Source organism: Pristis pectinata, chromosome 6 (assembly GCF_009764475.1).
Source record: "Pristis pectinata isolate sPriPec2 chromosome 6, sPriPec2.1.pri, whole genome shotgun sequence".
In the NCBI taxonomy this organism is placed as follows: domain Eukaryota; kingdom Metazoa; phylum Chordata; class Chondrichthyes; order Rhinopristiformes; family Pristidae; genus Pristis; species Pristis pectinata.
The window spans coordinates 55,823,392-55,840,214 of NC_067410.1; the positions used below are offsets into that span (position 1 = coordinate 55,823,392).

The following is a 16,823-nucleotide window of genomic DNA, read 5'->3' on the forward strand; positions in this document are numbered from 1 at the left end:
AAGTGCTAGGACATAATCATATACTTTGCCAAAGAGGGAAGTTTTATGAAGTCCTGTGGAAAGGAATTCTGAAGTTTGGAGTGCACAAGGCTGAAAGACAGCCTGGCAATAGTAAGGAGTAACATTGAAGATACAAAGAAGGCCAGCAGAGTGAAAATGTTGGAAGGGTGTATTGCTGGAAAAATGGAATGAGGCAGAGTCATGGTGGGATTGTACATGAAGGTGAGAATTTAGGAATGGCAGTGTAGGTCAGAAGCAGTGGCTGAGTGGGACGATTCGGGTCAGAGTATGAGTTTTGCTCAAGTTCAAGTTTATCCCAAGTGGATGGTGAACAACTAGCCAAAAGAATATTGGAATAGTCGCTTGGAGAGAATGCACGGATGAAATTCTCCAAAAGCAGCTCAGCTGAGTCAGGCCAGTGTCAGCAAGGGGAAGTGGACAGTCTTGGGACAGAGAAGATGTACACCCATTGCTCAGATCAAAATTCTCAGGTTATCTCCTGCTGTACCTCACCCTTCATTAACTCCTTCAGTCCTTCCTTCTGCAGCAATTTACTTTAAAATCCAGCTTTCCCTTCAGATCTCCATTGCTTCCTAATGTACCTCACCTTCCTTTCCTGTTCAAGATCCATGGGGATGAAGCAGCTCATTTGGCATGTTAGTTTACCTATCCAGGAAGTCACCCCTTCATCTGGGAATTGGTTCCAAGGATTCTGGCAATTCATGGAGCCTCATGGGTTAATTGCTGGGCATCTGTTCTCTGAACATAGCAGTGCAACAGGAATTAGCATCCAATCTTTCACTGTCGGATTGTTTAACTCTTTCTTAAGCTGCTGTTTCTGGTGTTGTGCCACACAGTGACTTTGTACATTTTCAGTTTCAATGATTTCAGAGTTGCTGTGCATTTCCACTTATAGAGCTAATGTCCACTTATAGAGTTATAGAATCATGCACCATGGAAACTGGCCCTTCAGCCCACTAAGTCCATGCTGACCATCAAGCACCCATTTACGCCAATCCTTCACAAATCCCATTTTATTCTCCCCACGTTTCCATCGACTGCCCCCCCAGATTCTACCACCCACCTATACACTCAGGGCAATTTACAGCAGCCAATTAACCTACCAACCCGCATATCTTTGGGATGTTGGAGGAAATTGGAGCACCCAGAGGAAACCCACGAAGTCTCAGGGTGGACGTACAAAATTCCACACACAGATGGCACCAGGGGTCAGGATCAACCCTGAGTCACTGGAGCTGTGAGGCAGCAGCTCTACCAGCTGCAGCACCGTACCGTGCACTCATTGCAATGTGAGGGATTATCTGTCTGACATTTCATAAAACATGCTGCATCAATGCCTCCACAGGAAATTGTGGTGCAAAATAATATTAATGACTGTAAGTCTGCGTGCAGCACCCTGGAGGCCCTTTTGGAGAAAGATATACTGTATCCTGCTATCAAAGTAATTTGGCAGAATACCTCACCACCAGAGCTTGCAATCAAGCAAGATGGAGTTGACTGGTTGCAAGAAGGACCTTTGTTGTCAGATCCTCCATGCATTACACATGGATAGAAAAGTTTCAGAGGGTAATGGGACAAACGCAGGCAAATGGGATGAGCTTGGATTGACATCTTGGTCAGCTTGGATGAGTTAGGCCAAAGGGCCTGTTTCTGTGCTATTTAACTCTGTGACTCATTCTCAGTGGCTCAGTAACATCTCATTCACCAACAGTTAAGAAAACTCCCTACTTGTATTTGTTTTAAGACTGTTCTATAATCCACTGTTGTTGTATGTATTTTCAGGTCATCAATGCCATTGAGCAGGACTATCGCCTTCCGCCACCCATGGACTGCCCAGCTGCTTTGCATCAGCTCATGCTGGACTGTTGGCAGAAAGACCGTAATTCCAGACCTAAGTTCGCCCAGAATGTCAACACCTTGGACAAAATGATCCGGAACCCAGCCAGCCTCAAGACCATGGCCACCATCACCGCAGTGTAGGCTTTGATCATCTTCTCTCACGTGGACTGACCACGCTACCACTTTGCCCCTTTGATTTTGCCTATTGTAGTGGTCAGATTCTCCACATTTTGATATGGATGCAGTTTTGAGACGAACACTTCCACTCCTTGGGGGCGAACTTTCACCCCCATCCCTAGATTTTCCATTTGGTGGACTTGGAGGCAAAAAGAATGAAATTCTTCTCCAGGGCAACAAACAAACTGCTGGAGGAATTCAGTAGGTCAGGGGGCATCTGTGGAGGAAAGTGGAGTGCCGCTGTTTCGGGTCGAGACCCTTCATCTGAACTGATTCGCTGAGTTCCTCCAGCGTTTTGTTTGTTGCACCAGATTCCAGCATCTGCAGTCTCTTGAATTGTCTTTTAAATAATAGTATTAGGACTGTACTTTATGAGGGATATGCAGATGCCACAAGGGAAGACTTAGTGCAGTTTTGAAGAGTTAAAACCCTGAAATATCAGGCTCTATGAACCTCACAGTGTCTTATTTAATTTTGCACCCACTTTGGCCTGCAGAAGGTTGCCAGCCAATACTCAGCTGAAAGCACACCTACCTGTAGAGTCAGAATGTAATGGTTCAAGACTCCCTTCAAAGACCTGAGTTGCTGATACATTTCATATCAGTCTTTTTGCCTTCCTTATCATGACAGAATCTGTGACAAGAAATGGAAGTGATGAGGGGAGATCTCCCCAGTATCCTGGTCAATATTTCTTCCTCAACTGGAATCACTAAAGAATATTAATATTCTTTCAATATTCATCTCATTTTGCTATTTGTGGGAAGTTAGTGTATGTAAATGGGCTACCATGATTTCAGACATTAGTGACTACACTTCAAGAGTACTGAAGTAACCGTAGAGTGCTCTGGAACCATCTGAAGACAAGTTCTTGCACTCTCGATTTGTGTGTGTAACATGCCAATGCAACATGGGAGTGACACTGCCAAATGTACTTATATCGAAATACAAGAAATCCGCAGGTCAGAAGCAGCGCCTTCAATCCAGTTGGTCTGTGTTGATGTTCAGATGCTAGATCAACTTCCTCACAAACCTAATTACTTATACCCACCCTGGCTGACCACATCCCTTTATCCCCTTCACTCTGTGTTCCAGTTCCCTCTCTTCCTTAACCCTTCTGCTTAATCACCTTTAGGCCAAGCTGTTGAGAAATCTATTTCTCTATAAGATATACTGCTTCCTATAACACAGCAAGGTGCCTCAGTTGGAAGCAAGACAAAGAGATTCAAAATGAAGGAGGTTGTGTCTGGAAGCAGTGCTAAAATGTGTCTTCCTCTGCAAACAAAATCTCACAGTTCTGGGTTTAACTGCTTTGAGGGATCAGTCTTTAGCTAACAACTCAAAGCATCAAGTACACCTTCCACATCAATGTCTTCATGTTATAAGCATAAAATTCCCAAATCTCGATGCAACCAGCCATGTACTTCTCCCTAACTATCTTTGTAACATCCTCCTGCAAGTCTAGGAACTAATATCAAAATAATTCCAACTTCTCCTGAATCTGATTTGGATAAGGTGATGAAGTCTGAATTTTTTTTTACTTTCCTGTCAAACTATCAAAACAATTGAGGCATGAAAAGGCAATAAACAGGTAAGCCACAGGGAAGATCAGAGGCAAGTTATCGTCAATTTCTCTCTCACTATTGGTATTTATAACCATAGTTTGTCTCTTTAATGTCATAGACTTCCCACCCCCAGCCGCTTCTGTCCTACAAAAGTCGATTAAAAGGGGCCAGGGGTCATTTTGTCCTCTCATGAAAACAGAAAGGATTAATTCTTTCCAGGGCCCCCAAAGTGGTGTCTCATTACAGTGCAACCTCCTTTTATAAACAAAACCCCCATTCATACATCTGAACCCATAATCTAATAACAGTAACGAGAACCAGGACAGCTCAGTAACTGGAACCAAGTGATGCTCAGACTTTTCAACTCATGTCTACAGACTGTCTGACTTTCATAAATCATGAAAAAAGTTGACGTGTGTTCCAGGTTCCTTTTCTGAAAAGCTCCCGAGCCCAAGGCTGATTAATTCAAACTTACTTGAGGAATGACCTTGGAAAATGGCTGTAGAAATGAGTGTGGCCAGACTGTCTGTTCTTAAGGAGAATGAATAGCAGTGGAAACAAACTTTTATTTCTCTATAACTTCCCTTGTCTTCAAGATGTCCCAAGTGCTTTCCTGCCAATTAATTATTTTTGAAATGTGGTTACTGTGATTTTGTAGACAAATAGATCAATTTGCAGACAGTTCCATAAGCAGTTGTGCATTATCTGTTTGTTGATATTTAAGGGGATATATTGACATGGCAGTTCCCCATTCCATGATTGATTAATTAATGTTATTTACATCCAACTGACAGGGCAGACAGACCTTTGCTTAACAACCTGGTATTAGTTTATTATTGTCACTTGTACCGAGGTACAGTGAAAAAATTGTCTTGCATGCCATTCGTACAGATCAATTCATTACACAGTGCATTGAGGTAGTACAGGGTAAAAACAACAACAGAATACAGAGTAAAGTATCACAGCTACAGAGGAAGTGCAGTGCAGGTAGAGAATAAAGTTCAAGGTCATAACAAGGTAGATTGTGAGGTCAAGAGTCCATCTCATCGTATAAGGGAACCATTCAATAGTTTTATAACAGTGGGATAGAAGCTCTCCTTGAGCCTGGTGGTATGTGCCCTCAAGGCGCCTGTATCTTCTGCCTGAAGGGAGGGCGAGAAGAGAGAATGTTCCAGGTGGGTAGGGTCTTTGATTATGCTGGCTTCTTCACCAAGGCAGCAAGAGGTATAGACAGAGTCCATGGAGGGGAGGCTGCTTTCCGTAATGTGCTGGGCTGTGTCCACAACTCTCTGCAGTTTCTTGCAGTCCTGGGCAAAGCAGTTGTCATACCAAGCCGTGATGCATCCAGATAGGATGCTTTCCATGGTGCATTGGTAAAAGTTGGTGAGTTTCAAAGGGGACATGCCAAATTTCTTTAGCCTCCGGAGGAAGTAGAGGCGCTGGTGAGCTTCCTTGACCGTGGCATTTACGTGGTTGGACCAGGACAGGCTATTGGTGATGTTCACTCCTGGGAACTTGAAGCTCTCAACCCTTTCGACCTCAGCACCATTGATGTAGATAGCCTCCTTAAGTACAACTTCCTTAACAGTGCAGCACAGAATGGTCCGCTCCTCAAGTCTCTGAATGAGCAGAATGACTCTCTGGTGCGAATACGAGTGCTACCCACAGAGCCAAGCTGAGAATTTGGAGTCAGCCTGAATACCTGTATAAACAGAATTTCCTAGATAGATTCATAGAGCCCTTTGGCCCACCAAGTCTGCTTCAACCATTGTGCACCCATCTTCTTACTAATTCTGCCCAAACCCATTTTATCCTCCCAACATTCCCACCAACTCCCTCATGATTCTAACACTCATCTATCAGAGGGTAGTAACCCAAGCTTTTCCTGAGGGTGTGAGAAAGAATTTTGAGACAGCCCTTTATACCTGCATAACAATGTTGCTTTATCTTGTTTTCTAATCAATCCAGGCCTTCTCAACCCCTGTTGGATCGTAGCATCCCTGACTTCACTGCTTTTACCTCAGTAGAAGATTGGCTCAGTGCAATCAAGATGAGTCAGTACAGAGAGAACTTCCTCAATTCTGGATTCACCTCACTCCAGTTAAGCACACAGATGACTTCAGAGTGAGTATTGCTGAGACATCTCATTAGGGGAGAAGATCAAACCCACAAATTACTACCTTTAAAATAAATGCTCACCCATGACACTCTTGTCAAACCCCTGCTCTCAGTCTGGTGTCCCCATTGCTATAGAATCATAGAGTTCTACAGCACGGAAACAGGCCTTTCAGCCCAACTGGTCCATGCCGACCAAGGTTCCCATTTAAGCTAGTCCCATTAGCCTGCATGTGGCGCATATCCCTCTGAACCTTTCCGAACCATGTACCTGTCCAAGTCCAAGTCCCTTTTAAATATTGTTAATGTACCTGCCTCAACCACTTCCTCTGGCAGCTCATTCCATTTACTGACCATCCTCTGGTCAGTTGCCCCTCAGGTTCTATTAAATTTCTCCCCTCTCACCTTAAACCTAAGCCCTGTAGTTCTTAATTCCCCAACCCTGGGAAAAAGACTGTGCACATTGACCCTCTCTATGCCCCTCATTATTTTATATACCTCTGTAAGATCACCCCTGTCTCCTATGCTCCAATGAAAACAGTCCCAACCTGTTCAACCTCTCTCCAGCGTCTCAGTCCCTCGAATCCCAGAAACATCTTCGTAAACCTCCTCTGCACTCTTTCCAGCTTAATAGCTTCTTTCCTATAGCAGGGTGACTGAAACCGAACACAATATTCCAAATACGGCCTCATCAACGCCTGCAACATAACATTCCACCTTCTATACTCAATGTCCTGACTGATGAAGGCCAGTGTACCAAAAGCCTTCTTCATCACCCTGCATACCTGCGATGCCACTTTCAGGGAAGTCAACTCCAGTGTGCCCATGTCCCAGGTCTGACCACTGCTCAATGCGAATAGTGGGCCAGAAAGCGGGAAAAATCAGTCATGGCATCCTGTTCACCACCCAGGATAAGAACAAGAGTGTTACCCCAGTGTGATTCTTACCCCTATCTGTATAACCAACTGAGACCAGACCTTGGGTGAAGTATAAAGTGCTGTCCTGAAAACCTCAGTGGAAGTTGAAGTTAGGAGGGTGAGCAGCTGAATTAATGCCACACTTTTTTACTCGTACCCAAGGACCACACAGCAGCTCTTGCCTTTTCAGTTAGGCCATTTCCAGTCGTCCTTTCCCCATCCAGTTTCACTGCTGCTTGGCATTTTGTGATGTAGAACAAACACCAAGCAGTTTGGTTCAGAAGTACATTTGCTGCTGGGAATCGCAGTCGTCCTTCAACTGAAGATCTCAATACCCATCCGGCAATGCTCGCGAGGTGCGACCTTCTGTTGAACGTTGGGCACAGACGTGCCTGGGCCAAGGTCTGAGCTTTGCTGGGGACCCTGCCACTTTCCTTCCTCGTCTCCCCTGCTCCCCATTCCTCATGGTGAAACAGCCCACTGGCACTGTCGAGGCTGCACTGTGTTGGGATGAGCTCATCAGGAAGCTGCCTGCTTGGTGAAAGCGAACCATTCAGGGAGAGGTGTGGAAGTTCAAGGCACAGACACTTCACACAAACCGTGCCTTTTTTCAATAGAGGAGGGATGTGCTTAAAATCACACACACCCGCGCGCACAATGAATATAAAGCAAAACCCAACCACAGCCACATATCAGCGATGTTATTTTAAATAAATGTTTATATTTCCTGCAGGGATTTGCTAAGGATAGGGGTCACTTTGGCTGGTCACCAGAAGAAAATTCTGAACAGCATTCAATCGATGAGAGGACAGATCAGCCAATCCACTTCAGCCATGGCATGACGGTAGGGGATCATGGGACGTGACCGAGCAGCACTGGAGGAAAGCAAAACAAAGAGCCAGACTATTTCTCATGGCCCACGGATCATTCTAATGAAGGAAACACATTGTTACTGTCTACCAGACTGATCCTCAGCCTATTCAGACACCATGCATTCCTGTCCTAAAAACAGTACAGATTCCAGGTTTAACCGGACAATTTTTTTAAAAAAATTAAAAAAAAACTCTGTCTCTTCGTGAAATAAGGGCCTGTGAAAGTGGAATCGAAGAAATATCCCAATTTTCCAAAGAACATGCTGTGCCATTCTTTGATGTTTGTTAGATGCATTTCTTTATTTTCATGAATGATTTTCTTCAGATGTTGGTGCCAATAGACTGTCCCTTTCCCAAAAATGGATTCCAAGTCTTTTATATCTTCATATTGAAGATGATGAGAAGTAATCATTCTTTGCTTGCATTTTCTGCAACTATGTCTGTGTTTTGATAGCAATGACACTAAATGCTGGCAAATGTTGAGCCATCCGCACTTGTACAGAGGGGAAGTCGGTATTTATCATGTGATCTACTTGCAGCTGGCAGGTCTTGCTGATCAGATTCCTTGTTAGCTGTTTTGATTGACTGTACAGAAAAAGATGTAAATCTTTGCAAGTGGTACAAGCGACAGACCTGCTGATCTTGCTTGACAAGAGAGGTGTTGTTGGACAATGATAGGAAGTACCTCTGGTGTCACATTGCACCTCTCATCAATGGACCTTTTAATTTGTGTGTCAGTACTTGTTGGAATTACAGTGATGTCTGTTTAACCCAGTGCTCAGAACGTTGCTGCACCAACTTGCTGGTAAGTGTGAAATTTTATTCCCCCTTTATTGTGTTTCTGTACTTTTTCCCCTCACTGTAAATCACTGAAGAGACAAACATCCTTTCCACGGCTTAAACAGGAGCCTGTGACAGATCATGATTTTCGGTCAGGTACAATAACTTGCATTCAGTGCCTCAGGTTTTAAATGTTGATCTTTACCTCCAGAAGCTCCTAGTGAGAGATTCCAGAACTCTGAGATGCAAAGAGATCTGGTGTCCTTGTGCTGGATTCACAAAAGACTAGTATGCAGCTATAGCAAATCATTTGGAATGATATCATTTATTAAGAGGGGAAGAATACAAAACTAGAGAACGTATGTTCAGTTATACAGAGCATTGGTGAAACCACAGCTGGACACAGTATTCCTTATACGAGGAAGGATGTCATAATTGGAAGCAATTTAGAGAAGGTTTACTTGACTAACACCTGGAATGGGTGGGGTAGGTTGTCTCATGAAGAAAGCTTGGACGGGCTTGGCTTGTACCTGCTGGAGTTTAGAAGAGAGAGATGGATTTGAGTGAAACAGATAAGATCCTGAGTTTGTGTTAACAGGGTGGATGTGGGGAGGATGTTTCCTGTTGTAGGAGAGTTTAGAACTAGGGGTCACTGTTTAAAAATAGGTGTGTACCTGTTTAGGACAAAGATGAAGTGAAATTTATTCCCCCTCAGGGGTCATAATTCTCATCCTCAAAGAGCATAGAAAGCAGATTCTTCCAATATTTTTAAGGCAGAGGTTGATAGATTCTGGATAAACCAGGGGGTGAAAGGTTTCCAGGGTAGGCAGGAAATATGAGATTTTAGTTGGATCAGCCACGATGTTATTGAATGCTACAGTGGACTCAAGGGGCTGAATGGCATAATTCTGCTTCTAATTTGTCTGTTCATACGTTTAGCTGTCTCAATTCTCTACACCCGCCTTCTACTCACAATAGAAGCCAGTCCAGTCAGTGATATCTCCACGGGATTCCTGCTCCATGCAGGTTCCCAGAACTTGCCAATGCTTCATTCCAATATTAAACCACTTCTCAAAGAAGGAAAGTCGATGTTGTGTGACTTACTCACCATTTGACAAGTATTTTAGATGAGTACTTTAAATGCCATGGCAAAGGAAGCCTTGGGTCGTGCTGGAAAATGGGATTAGTGTAGATGGGTACTTGATGGTCAGCAAGGACTTAGTGGGCTGAAGGGCCTATTTCTGTGCTGTGTGACTCAGTGACTCAATGGTCGTATTTATGATCCCATAAAAGGCCTTGAAATCAAGGACCCATTGAGGCTTTCAACCTGATTGGAAAGGTAGTGTTGTGGTTGGTTACTTAGAGTGATAAGGATGCGGTGCGGAACAAAAGTGGGCCGTTCTGTCTTGTAGCGTCAAATGTGTGCATGTGACACAGCAGAGTTTTATCAAAACCCATCAAGATTGAGTCTTGAAAATTTCCAAACTACCTCAGGGTACTTTGTACACGTGATCTGCATTTGCAGTCAGATGGCTGAACCTCTGGAAGTGATGTCCTGTCTCCTTACACTCCTGATTGGATGCCATTCATTTGGAATTCAGTTGTGCATGTGGGAGCAAAGCGGGCCACTCATACAGATGCAACACATGTGGCCCAGCTGAGTGAAACTTGCCTGATCACATCCAACACCTGGATTCCCCCCCACAGGTGGATACCCTTGAAGCCTACTTACTTCTTGTTCCCTCCCTCACTTTTGTTTTCCTTTAGGCTTCCTCCCAATCAGACCCAACCCAACTGCAGCCCCAACCCGGCACTCTACAGCCAACTGCAGCCTGGGTGCCCACCCCACCACTCCAAGCTAATTGTTACATCACCGCCAACATATCCAGCTGGCTTGGAAACAAGGTTGTACCTTATAAAGAGGGCACTTAGTTGGTGGGCCAGTGGTGCAACAGGTGTCTCACAGCTCAAGGTACCCATGGTCAATCCTGACTCTGTGCAGTCTGCACATTCTCCCTGTGACCACGTGGGTTTCCTCCAGGTGCTCCAGTTTCCTCCCACATCCCAAAGATATGCGGGTTGGTGGATTAACTGGCCCCTGTAAATTGCCCCCAGTGAAGGTGGGTGGAGGATGTATTGGACATGTGAGAGAGAATAAGTGACTGGGAAATAAGTGGGGGAATGGGATTGATGGAACTACTCTGAGAACCCGCAGATGCTCAATGGGCGAAATGGCCTCCTTCTATGTCATATGGAAACATGAAATATGATATGCCAATCCAATTCTCGATGTCTCACTTGACTGAAGCTTTGACCTTCCCCCAGCCTCTGGACTCACCCACCACCACCCCAACCCCGTGACCCATGATTCACAATCCAAAACCGACTTAGGTCCATCAGTGTGCTCCAGGAGAAAGCAGGTCATGTGCACAAAGTATGCAAAGGATGTTCTATTGCACACAGTGCCTTGGCTTAATAATCCATTGAATATTGTAATGGGCAGGGTGCAAAAAACATTAAGTTGCCTTCCCAGCCCCACCTGACAGGTTTAGTACACATTTCCCTCACACCACAACTTCTGGGTTCAACAGTTTAATGTTAAAGCTTGAAGGAACTGAGTGTGCAGCTTCTGCTCCTGTAGCTGGGTTATCTCTATGTTTTCAGTTTGCCAAACTCCTTTAAGAGAGGCTTAGTGCATTCTAAACAAGTGCCTTAAGGAATAGAAGCACAATGTTGCCTCTTCCCACCCTGCCGTCTCTATTCCCCCCTCCCTGCTCTCCACTTCTACCTCCCCTGGGACGTGTCAGTGCCATCTGCTCCAAGCTCCACATGGTGGCATTGAATGTTACATTCTTACTACTCTCAGTGGAAAGGACGTACTTTGTGATCGACAGTTCTCAGTGGGCTATGAGGATTTGGTTGTGATAACAAGATGAGAGAAAGCCACTCAGACATTAGGAGAGCATTAAGTTTCTATGTGGGTGTGACCTTCACCTGCTTAAAATTCTGGAGGTAAACGTGTTTCTGCTTCTACCCACCAGTTGAAATGTCAGTCGGAAAACGTCTCAGTATGTGTGTCTGCCTGCCAGGTCTGTCACTGAAACAATTATACTCGCTCTGCAGCATCAGGTTTCTTTCATTAATGTCTATTTAAAGAAGGTGGCACAGTGGCTCAACTGGTAGAGCTGCTGCCTCACAGACACGCTGACCCAGGTTCAATCCTGATCTCTGGTGCTGTCTGTGTGGAGTTTGCACGTTCTCCCTGTGACCACATGTGTTTCCTCCAGGTGCTCCAGTTTCCTCCCACATCTCAAACACATGCCAGTTAGAAGGTAAATTACCCCTAGTGTGTAGAATCTGGGGGAGTTGATGGGAGTTTATTTTGGATCAATGTCCATGGTGCAAGATCCTGAAAATGTTCTGATAATAATGGATATTCAATGGGCTGTAGGAGGGAGGAACTTCAAGCAATCCCTCAATACTAGCAAAATTACTCAGCAGAGGTGAAAATGAAAAATAAACTGCAGATGCTGGAAACCTAAAACAAAAAAAGAAAATGCTGGAAGTACTCAGCAGGTCAGGCAGCATTTGTGGGTAGAGAAACACAGTCAATGTTTTAGGTCAGAGACACTTTGTCAGATTAATGGTTAATGGCTGAGTAATCCCCTGGAACTAATGACCCAGGGACGTGAAGGAAGTGGCAGCAGAGATAGTGGATGTGTTCTTTGTAATTTCCCTAAATCCCCTGGATTCCGCAGAGGTCCCACAGGATTGGAAAACTGCAAATGTTAATGTGATTCTCAAGCAAGGAGTGAAATAAGAAGCAGGGGGAACACATCACCACACTATAGAAAGGATGTGGTTGTGCTGGAGAGAGTGCAGATGAGATTCACCAGGACATAGACACAAGAACATGGAACAGTACAGCACAGGAACAGGCCCTTCGGCCCACAATGTGGAACTGAACTAATTAAATCAGTAATTAAATGCCTAACTAAACTATCCCTTCTGCCAACACAATGTCCATATCCCTCCATTCCCAGCACATGCATGTGCCTATCTTAGAGCCTCTTAAATATCTCTGTCATTTTTCCTCCACCACCACCACCTCTGGTAGCGCATTCGAGGCACCACCACTCTCTGTGTAAAACCTCCTTTGCACTCTCCCCCTTCACCTTAAATGCATGCCCACTTGTATTAGACATTTCAACCCTAGGAAAAAGATACCAGTTTTCTACTCTATCTGTGCCTCTCATGATCTTATAAACTACTGTCAGTTCTCCCCTCAGCCTCCACCACTCCGGAAAAAATTACCCTCGTATGTCTAACTTCTCCTTGCAGCACCTGCTCTCTTAGCCAGGCAGCATCCTAGTAAACCTCCACATCCTTCCTATAATGGGGTGACCAGAATTGAATGCAATACTCTAGGTGCAGCCTGACTAGAGTTTTATAAAGCTGCAACAGAACTTCCTGATTCTTGAACTCAATGCCTCAACGAATAAAGGCAAACATACCATACACCTCTTTACCACCCTATCAACCTGTGCAGCCACCTTCAGGGCACTATGGACTTGGACCCCAAGATCCCTCTGTAGTCAGCACTGTTAAGAGATTGCAGATGCCGGGATCTGGAGCAAAAATTCAACACATCTGGGAGAATTAAATGGGTCAGGCAGCATCTCTGGGGACAGAGGGATGGTTCACATTTCAGGTGGAGATCCTGCATCAGGGCTCTATTACTCTATGTTACTATTAAAATGCTGGAGTCCATCATTAAGGAGATGATAGCAGGGCATTTAGACAATCATATGACAATAAAGCAGCATCAGATGGTGTGATGAAAGGGAAATTATGTTTGACCAGTTTTCTAGACTTCTTTGGGGATGTAACAAGCCAGGTGGATTAAGGGGAACCAGAAGGTGTAGTGAATTTGGATTTCTAGAAGGCAATTGATAAAGTATCACATAGAAGATTACTGCACAATAATTTTTATTATTGGTTTACTATTGATTCATATTGTCACATGTTCACGGTACAGTGGAAAACTGTGTCTTGCATTCCATTCATACAGATCAATTCATTACACAATGCACCGAGGTAGTACAAGGTAAAACAATAACAGAATGCAGCAGAAAGTGTAACAGTTACAGAGAAAGTGCAGTGCAGGTAGATAATAAGGTGCAACATCATACGGAGGTACGTAGATTCTGAGGTCAAGAATCCATCTTATCATACTAGGGAACCATTCAATATTCTTATAACAGTGGGATAGAAGCTGTCCTTGAGACTGGTGGTACGTGCTTTCAGACTTTTGTATCTTCTACCCGATGGGAGGTGAGAGAAGAGAGAATGTCCAGGGTGGGTGGGGTATTTGATCATGTTGACTGCTCTACTGAGGCAGCAAGAAGTGTAGACAGAGTCCATGGAGGGGAGGCTGCTTTCCGTGATGTGCTGGGCTGTGTCCACAACTCTCAGCAGTCTCTTACGGTCACGGACAGAGCAGTTGCCATACCAAGCCATGGTGCATCAATAAAAATTGATGAGGGTCAAAGGGGCCATTTCTTTATTTCTTTATTTTCTTTCCAAATTTCTTTAGCCTTCTGAGGAGCTTGAGGCGCTGGTGAGCTTTCATGGCCTTGGGTTCTACGTGGTTGGACCAGGACAGGCTATTGGTGATGTTCACTCCTATGAACTTGAAGCTCTCAACCCTCTCGACCTCAGCACCAGTGATGTAGACAGGAGCATGTGCACTGCCCCCCTACCTGAAGTCAATGATAGCATAGGTGCGGAATGGTAACGTAGCAGTTAGCCTGACACTGTTACAGTGTCAGCAACCCGGGTTCAATTCCAGCCGCTGTCTGTAAGGAGTTTGTACATTCTCCCTGTGCCTGCCTGGGTTTCCTCCGGGTGCTCTGGTTTCCTCCCACATTCTAAAAATGTATGGGTGGGTTAACATGAGTCTAAATGGACAGCGCAGTCTCATTGGGCTGGAAGGGCCTGTTACCATGCTGTATAAGTAAAGCAAAGTCATGAATAAGAGAGTGAATAGCCAACAGAAAAAAGAAAGTTGGGATAAATAGGTCAGATTCAGATTGGCAATCAGTAGCTAGTGGAGTCCCACAAAGGTCAGTGCTGGGGCCTCAGATATTCACAATTTATATTCGTGACTTGGATGAAGGGACGGAGTGTACCACAGCCACATTGCTGATGATGCAAAGGTAGATGAGTTTGATGAGAACACAAAGAGTCTGCAAAGGGATATAGATAGGTTAAAAGAATGGGCAAGAGGTAGGCAGATGGAGGATAATCTGTAAAAATGTGAGGTGATCAACTTTGGAAGGAAGAATGATCATGCAGTTATTGTTTAAGTAGAGTGAGATGACAAAATGTATCAGTCCAAAAGGAATTGGGGGTCCAATAAAGAGAAAGGGTTGGCATACAGGTCCAGCAAGTAATTCTGGAGGTGAGTCAAACGTTAACTTTTATTTTAAGGGGTATGGTGTTTAAAAGTAGGGAAGTTCTGATGGATCTTTATGGTGCATTAGTTACACCACTCCTTGAGGACTGTGTACAATTTTGGCCTCCATATTTAAGGCAGGATGTGCTTATATTGGAGGCAAGGTGGTTAATTCATGTGGTAAAGGGGTGATATGTGAAGAATGGTTGAGCAAATTGGGCCTGAATTCTTTTGAATTGAGAAGAATGAGAAATAATCTTATTGAAACATGATTCTGAGGGGGAATTGACAGAGTGGATGCTGGGAGAATGCTTCCCCTAGAGCTAGAACTGGGGAGCATATTTCAGAATGAAGGTTTGCCTGGTTAAGATGAGATGAGGATGCTCTTCCTCTTTCAGAGGGTCGTGATCCTTTAGAATTCTTTGCCCAGTGAGCTGGAGAGGCAGAGTCTGTGAATACATTTAAGGCAGAAATTACAGACATTTAAACTGCAAGGGAGTCGGGAGGAATGGGAAGAGAGCTGGAATTTGGTATTGATGCCAAGATTGGATCTGCCATAATCCTATCAAATGGTGGATCAGACTGTGCAGGATGGAATGGCCCACTCTTGCTCCTGATGGAGGACCAATGAAACAGTATAGTTCCACGTCAGGACTGTGAATGAGTTGGAGGGGAACCTGCAGATGGTCGTGCTCCCATTCGCTTGCTAACCTTGTCATCCTTGGTGGTAGCAATCATGTTTGTGTGAGCGTGTTATTGGAGTAGCCTGGTGAATTATACAGTTAACTTTGTAGATGGCAAGCACAGCATGTTCATGGAGGGAGTGGATGCTTAGGGTGGTAGATGGGTGCCAATCAAACAGGCTCCTTTGTTTTGGATGGTGCCAAGTTTCTTCAGTATTGTTGGAGCTGCACTCATCCAAACGGTGGAGAGTATCCATTAAATTCCTAACAGTGTCTTGAAAATGGTAGAAACACTTTGGGGTGTCAGAAGTTGAAGCAGACTCGATGGGCCGAATGGCCTACTTCTGCTCCCTTGTCTTATGATCTTGTGATCATTCAACACACGATAGCTAGACCCTAACCTACTCTTGTAAACATGGTATTTATGTGGTCATTCCAGCTGAGTTAATAGTTAATGGTGAACCCCAGAATGTTGATGACATGGAACTTAGCCACTGGATGTAAACATTAGATGGTTAGATTCTCTCTTGCTAGAGATGGTCATTGCCTGGCATAGTACAGCATGAATGTTATCAGTCCTGCCTAAATGTTGTCCAGGAGACAGGAGACAGCAGTCCTGATGCAGGGTCTCAGCCCAAAACGTCAACCATCCCTTTCCCTCCACAGATGCTGCTTGACCTGCTGAGTTCCTCCAGCAGTTTGTTGTTTGCTTTAGATGTTGTCCAGGTCTTGCTTCTTGTAGCTGTGGATTGCTTTATTTCATTGTTGTAAATGTTGTTAAATATTGTGCATTGATCAGTGAACATCTCTACTTCTGACTCAGTGATAAAGGGAAGGACATTGATAATGCAGCTGGAGATAATTGGGCCTAGGGTTGAGGATCACCAACAATTTGTCCTGGGGTTGAGATGATTGACTTCTGACATGCACAACCATCTTCCTTGGTGCAAGGTATAACTCCAACTACCCGATTCGTCCAAGTTTGTGTTCAAGTTTATTGTCATAGGCATACATAAACAGGGTAGAAATGCCATGAAAATTAGCTTTTTGCAGCAGCATCACAGTACGTTACAAATGTAAGTTAACATAAATTATCGTAAATTATACATAACTTACACTTCCCCTTTCTTCCCCTTTATTAGCATTGATTTCAGGTTTACTTGTGGTAGTGTTAGTTAGCATTGATGACCATTTCAGACAAAAGCTACAGTTCAGACTGGAGCAAGAGGAAACCCTTGTCTGATTTGGGTTGAAAGGACAGAGGTCACATGATTGTGAGCAGGACAAGCTGTTCTGGACACATCACTGAGCAGACTTGGTTACCCTTTGGGAAAGGTGTTTTATACTGCTCGTGCTCATATTGCAGTTCTTAATTAATGAATTTATTTTGTTATTTTCAC

The 16,823-nt window shown here is 44.3% G+C and overlaps 1 protein-coding gene across 1 annotated transcript in view; it reads left to right on the forward strand.

The window, feature by feature from the left end:
• The window catches only part of LOC127572111 (ephrin type-B receptor 1-like), a 507,089-nt gene that overhangs the window by 475,825 nt on the left and 14,441 nt on the right, over window positions 1–16,823 (forward strand). The window contains 3 exon segments of the mRNA XM_052018998.1: window positions 1,804–1,997; window positions 5,568–5,723; window positions 7,365–8,308. Of these exon segments, the coding sequence (XP_051874958.1) occupies window positions 1,804–1,997; window positions 5,568–5,723; window positions 7,365–7,473 (459 nt within the window). The 3' untranslated portion in view covers window positions 7,474–8,308.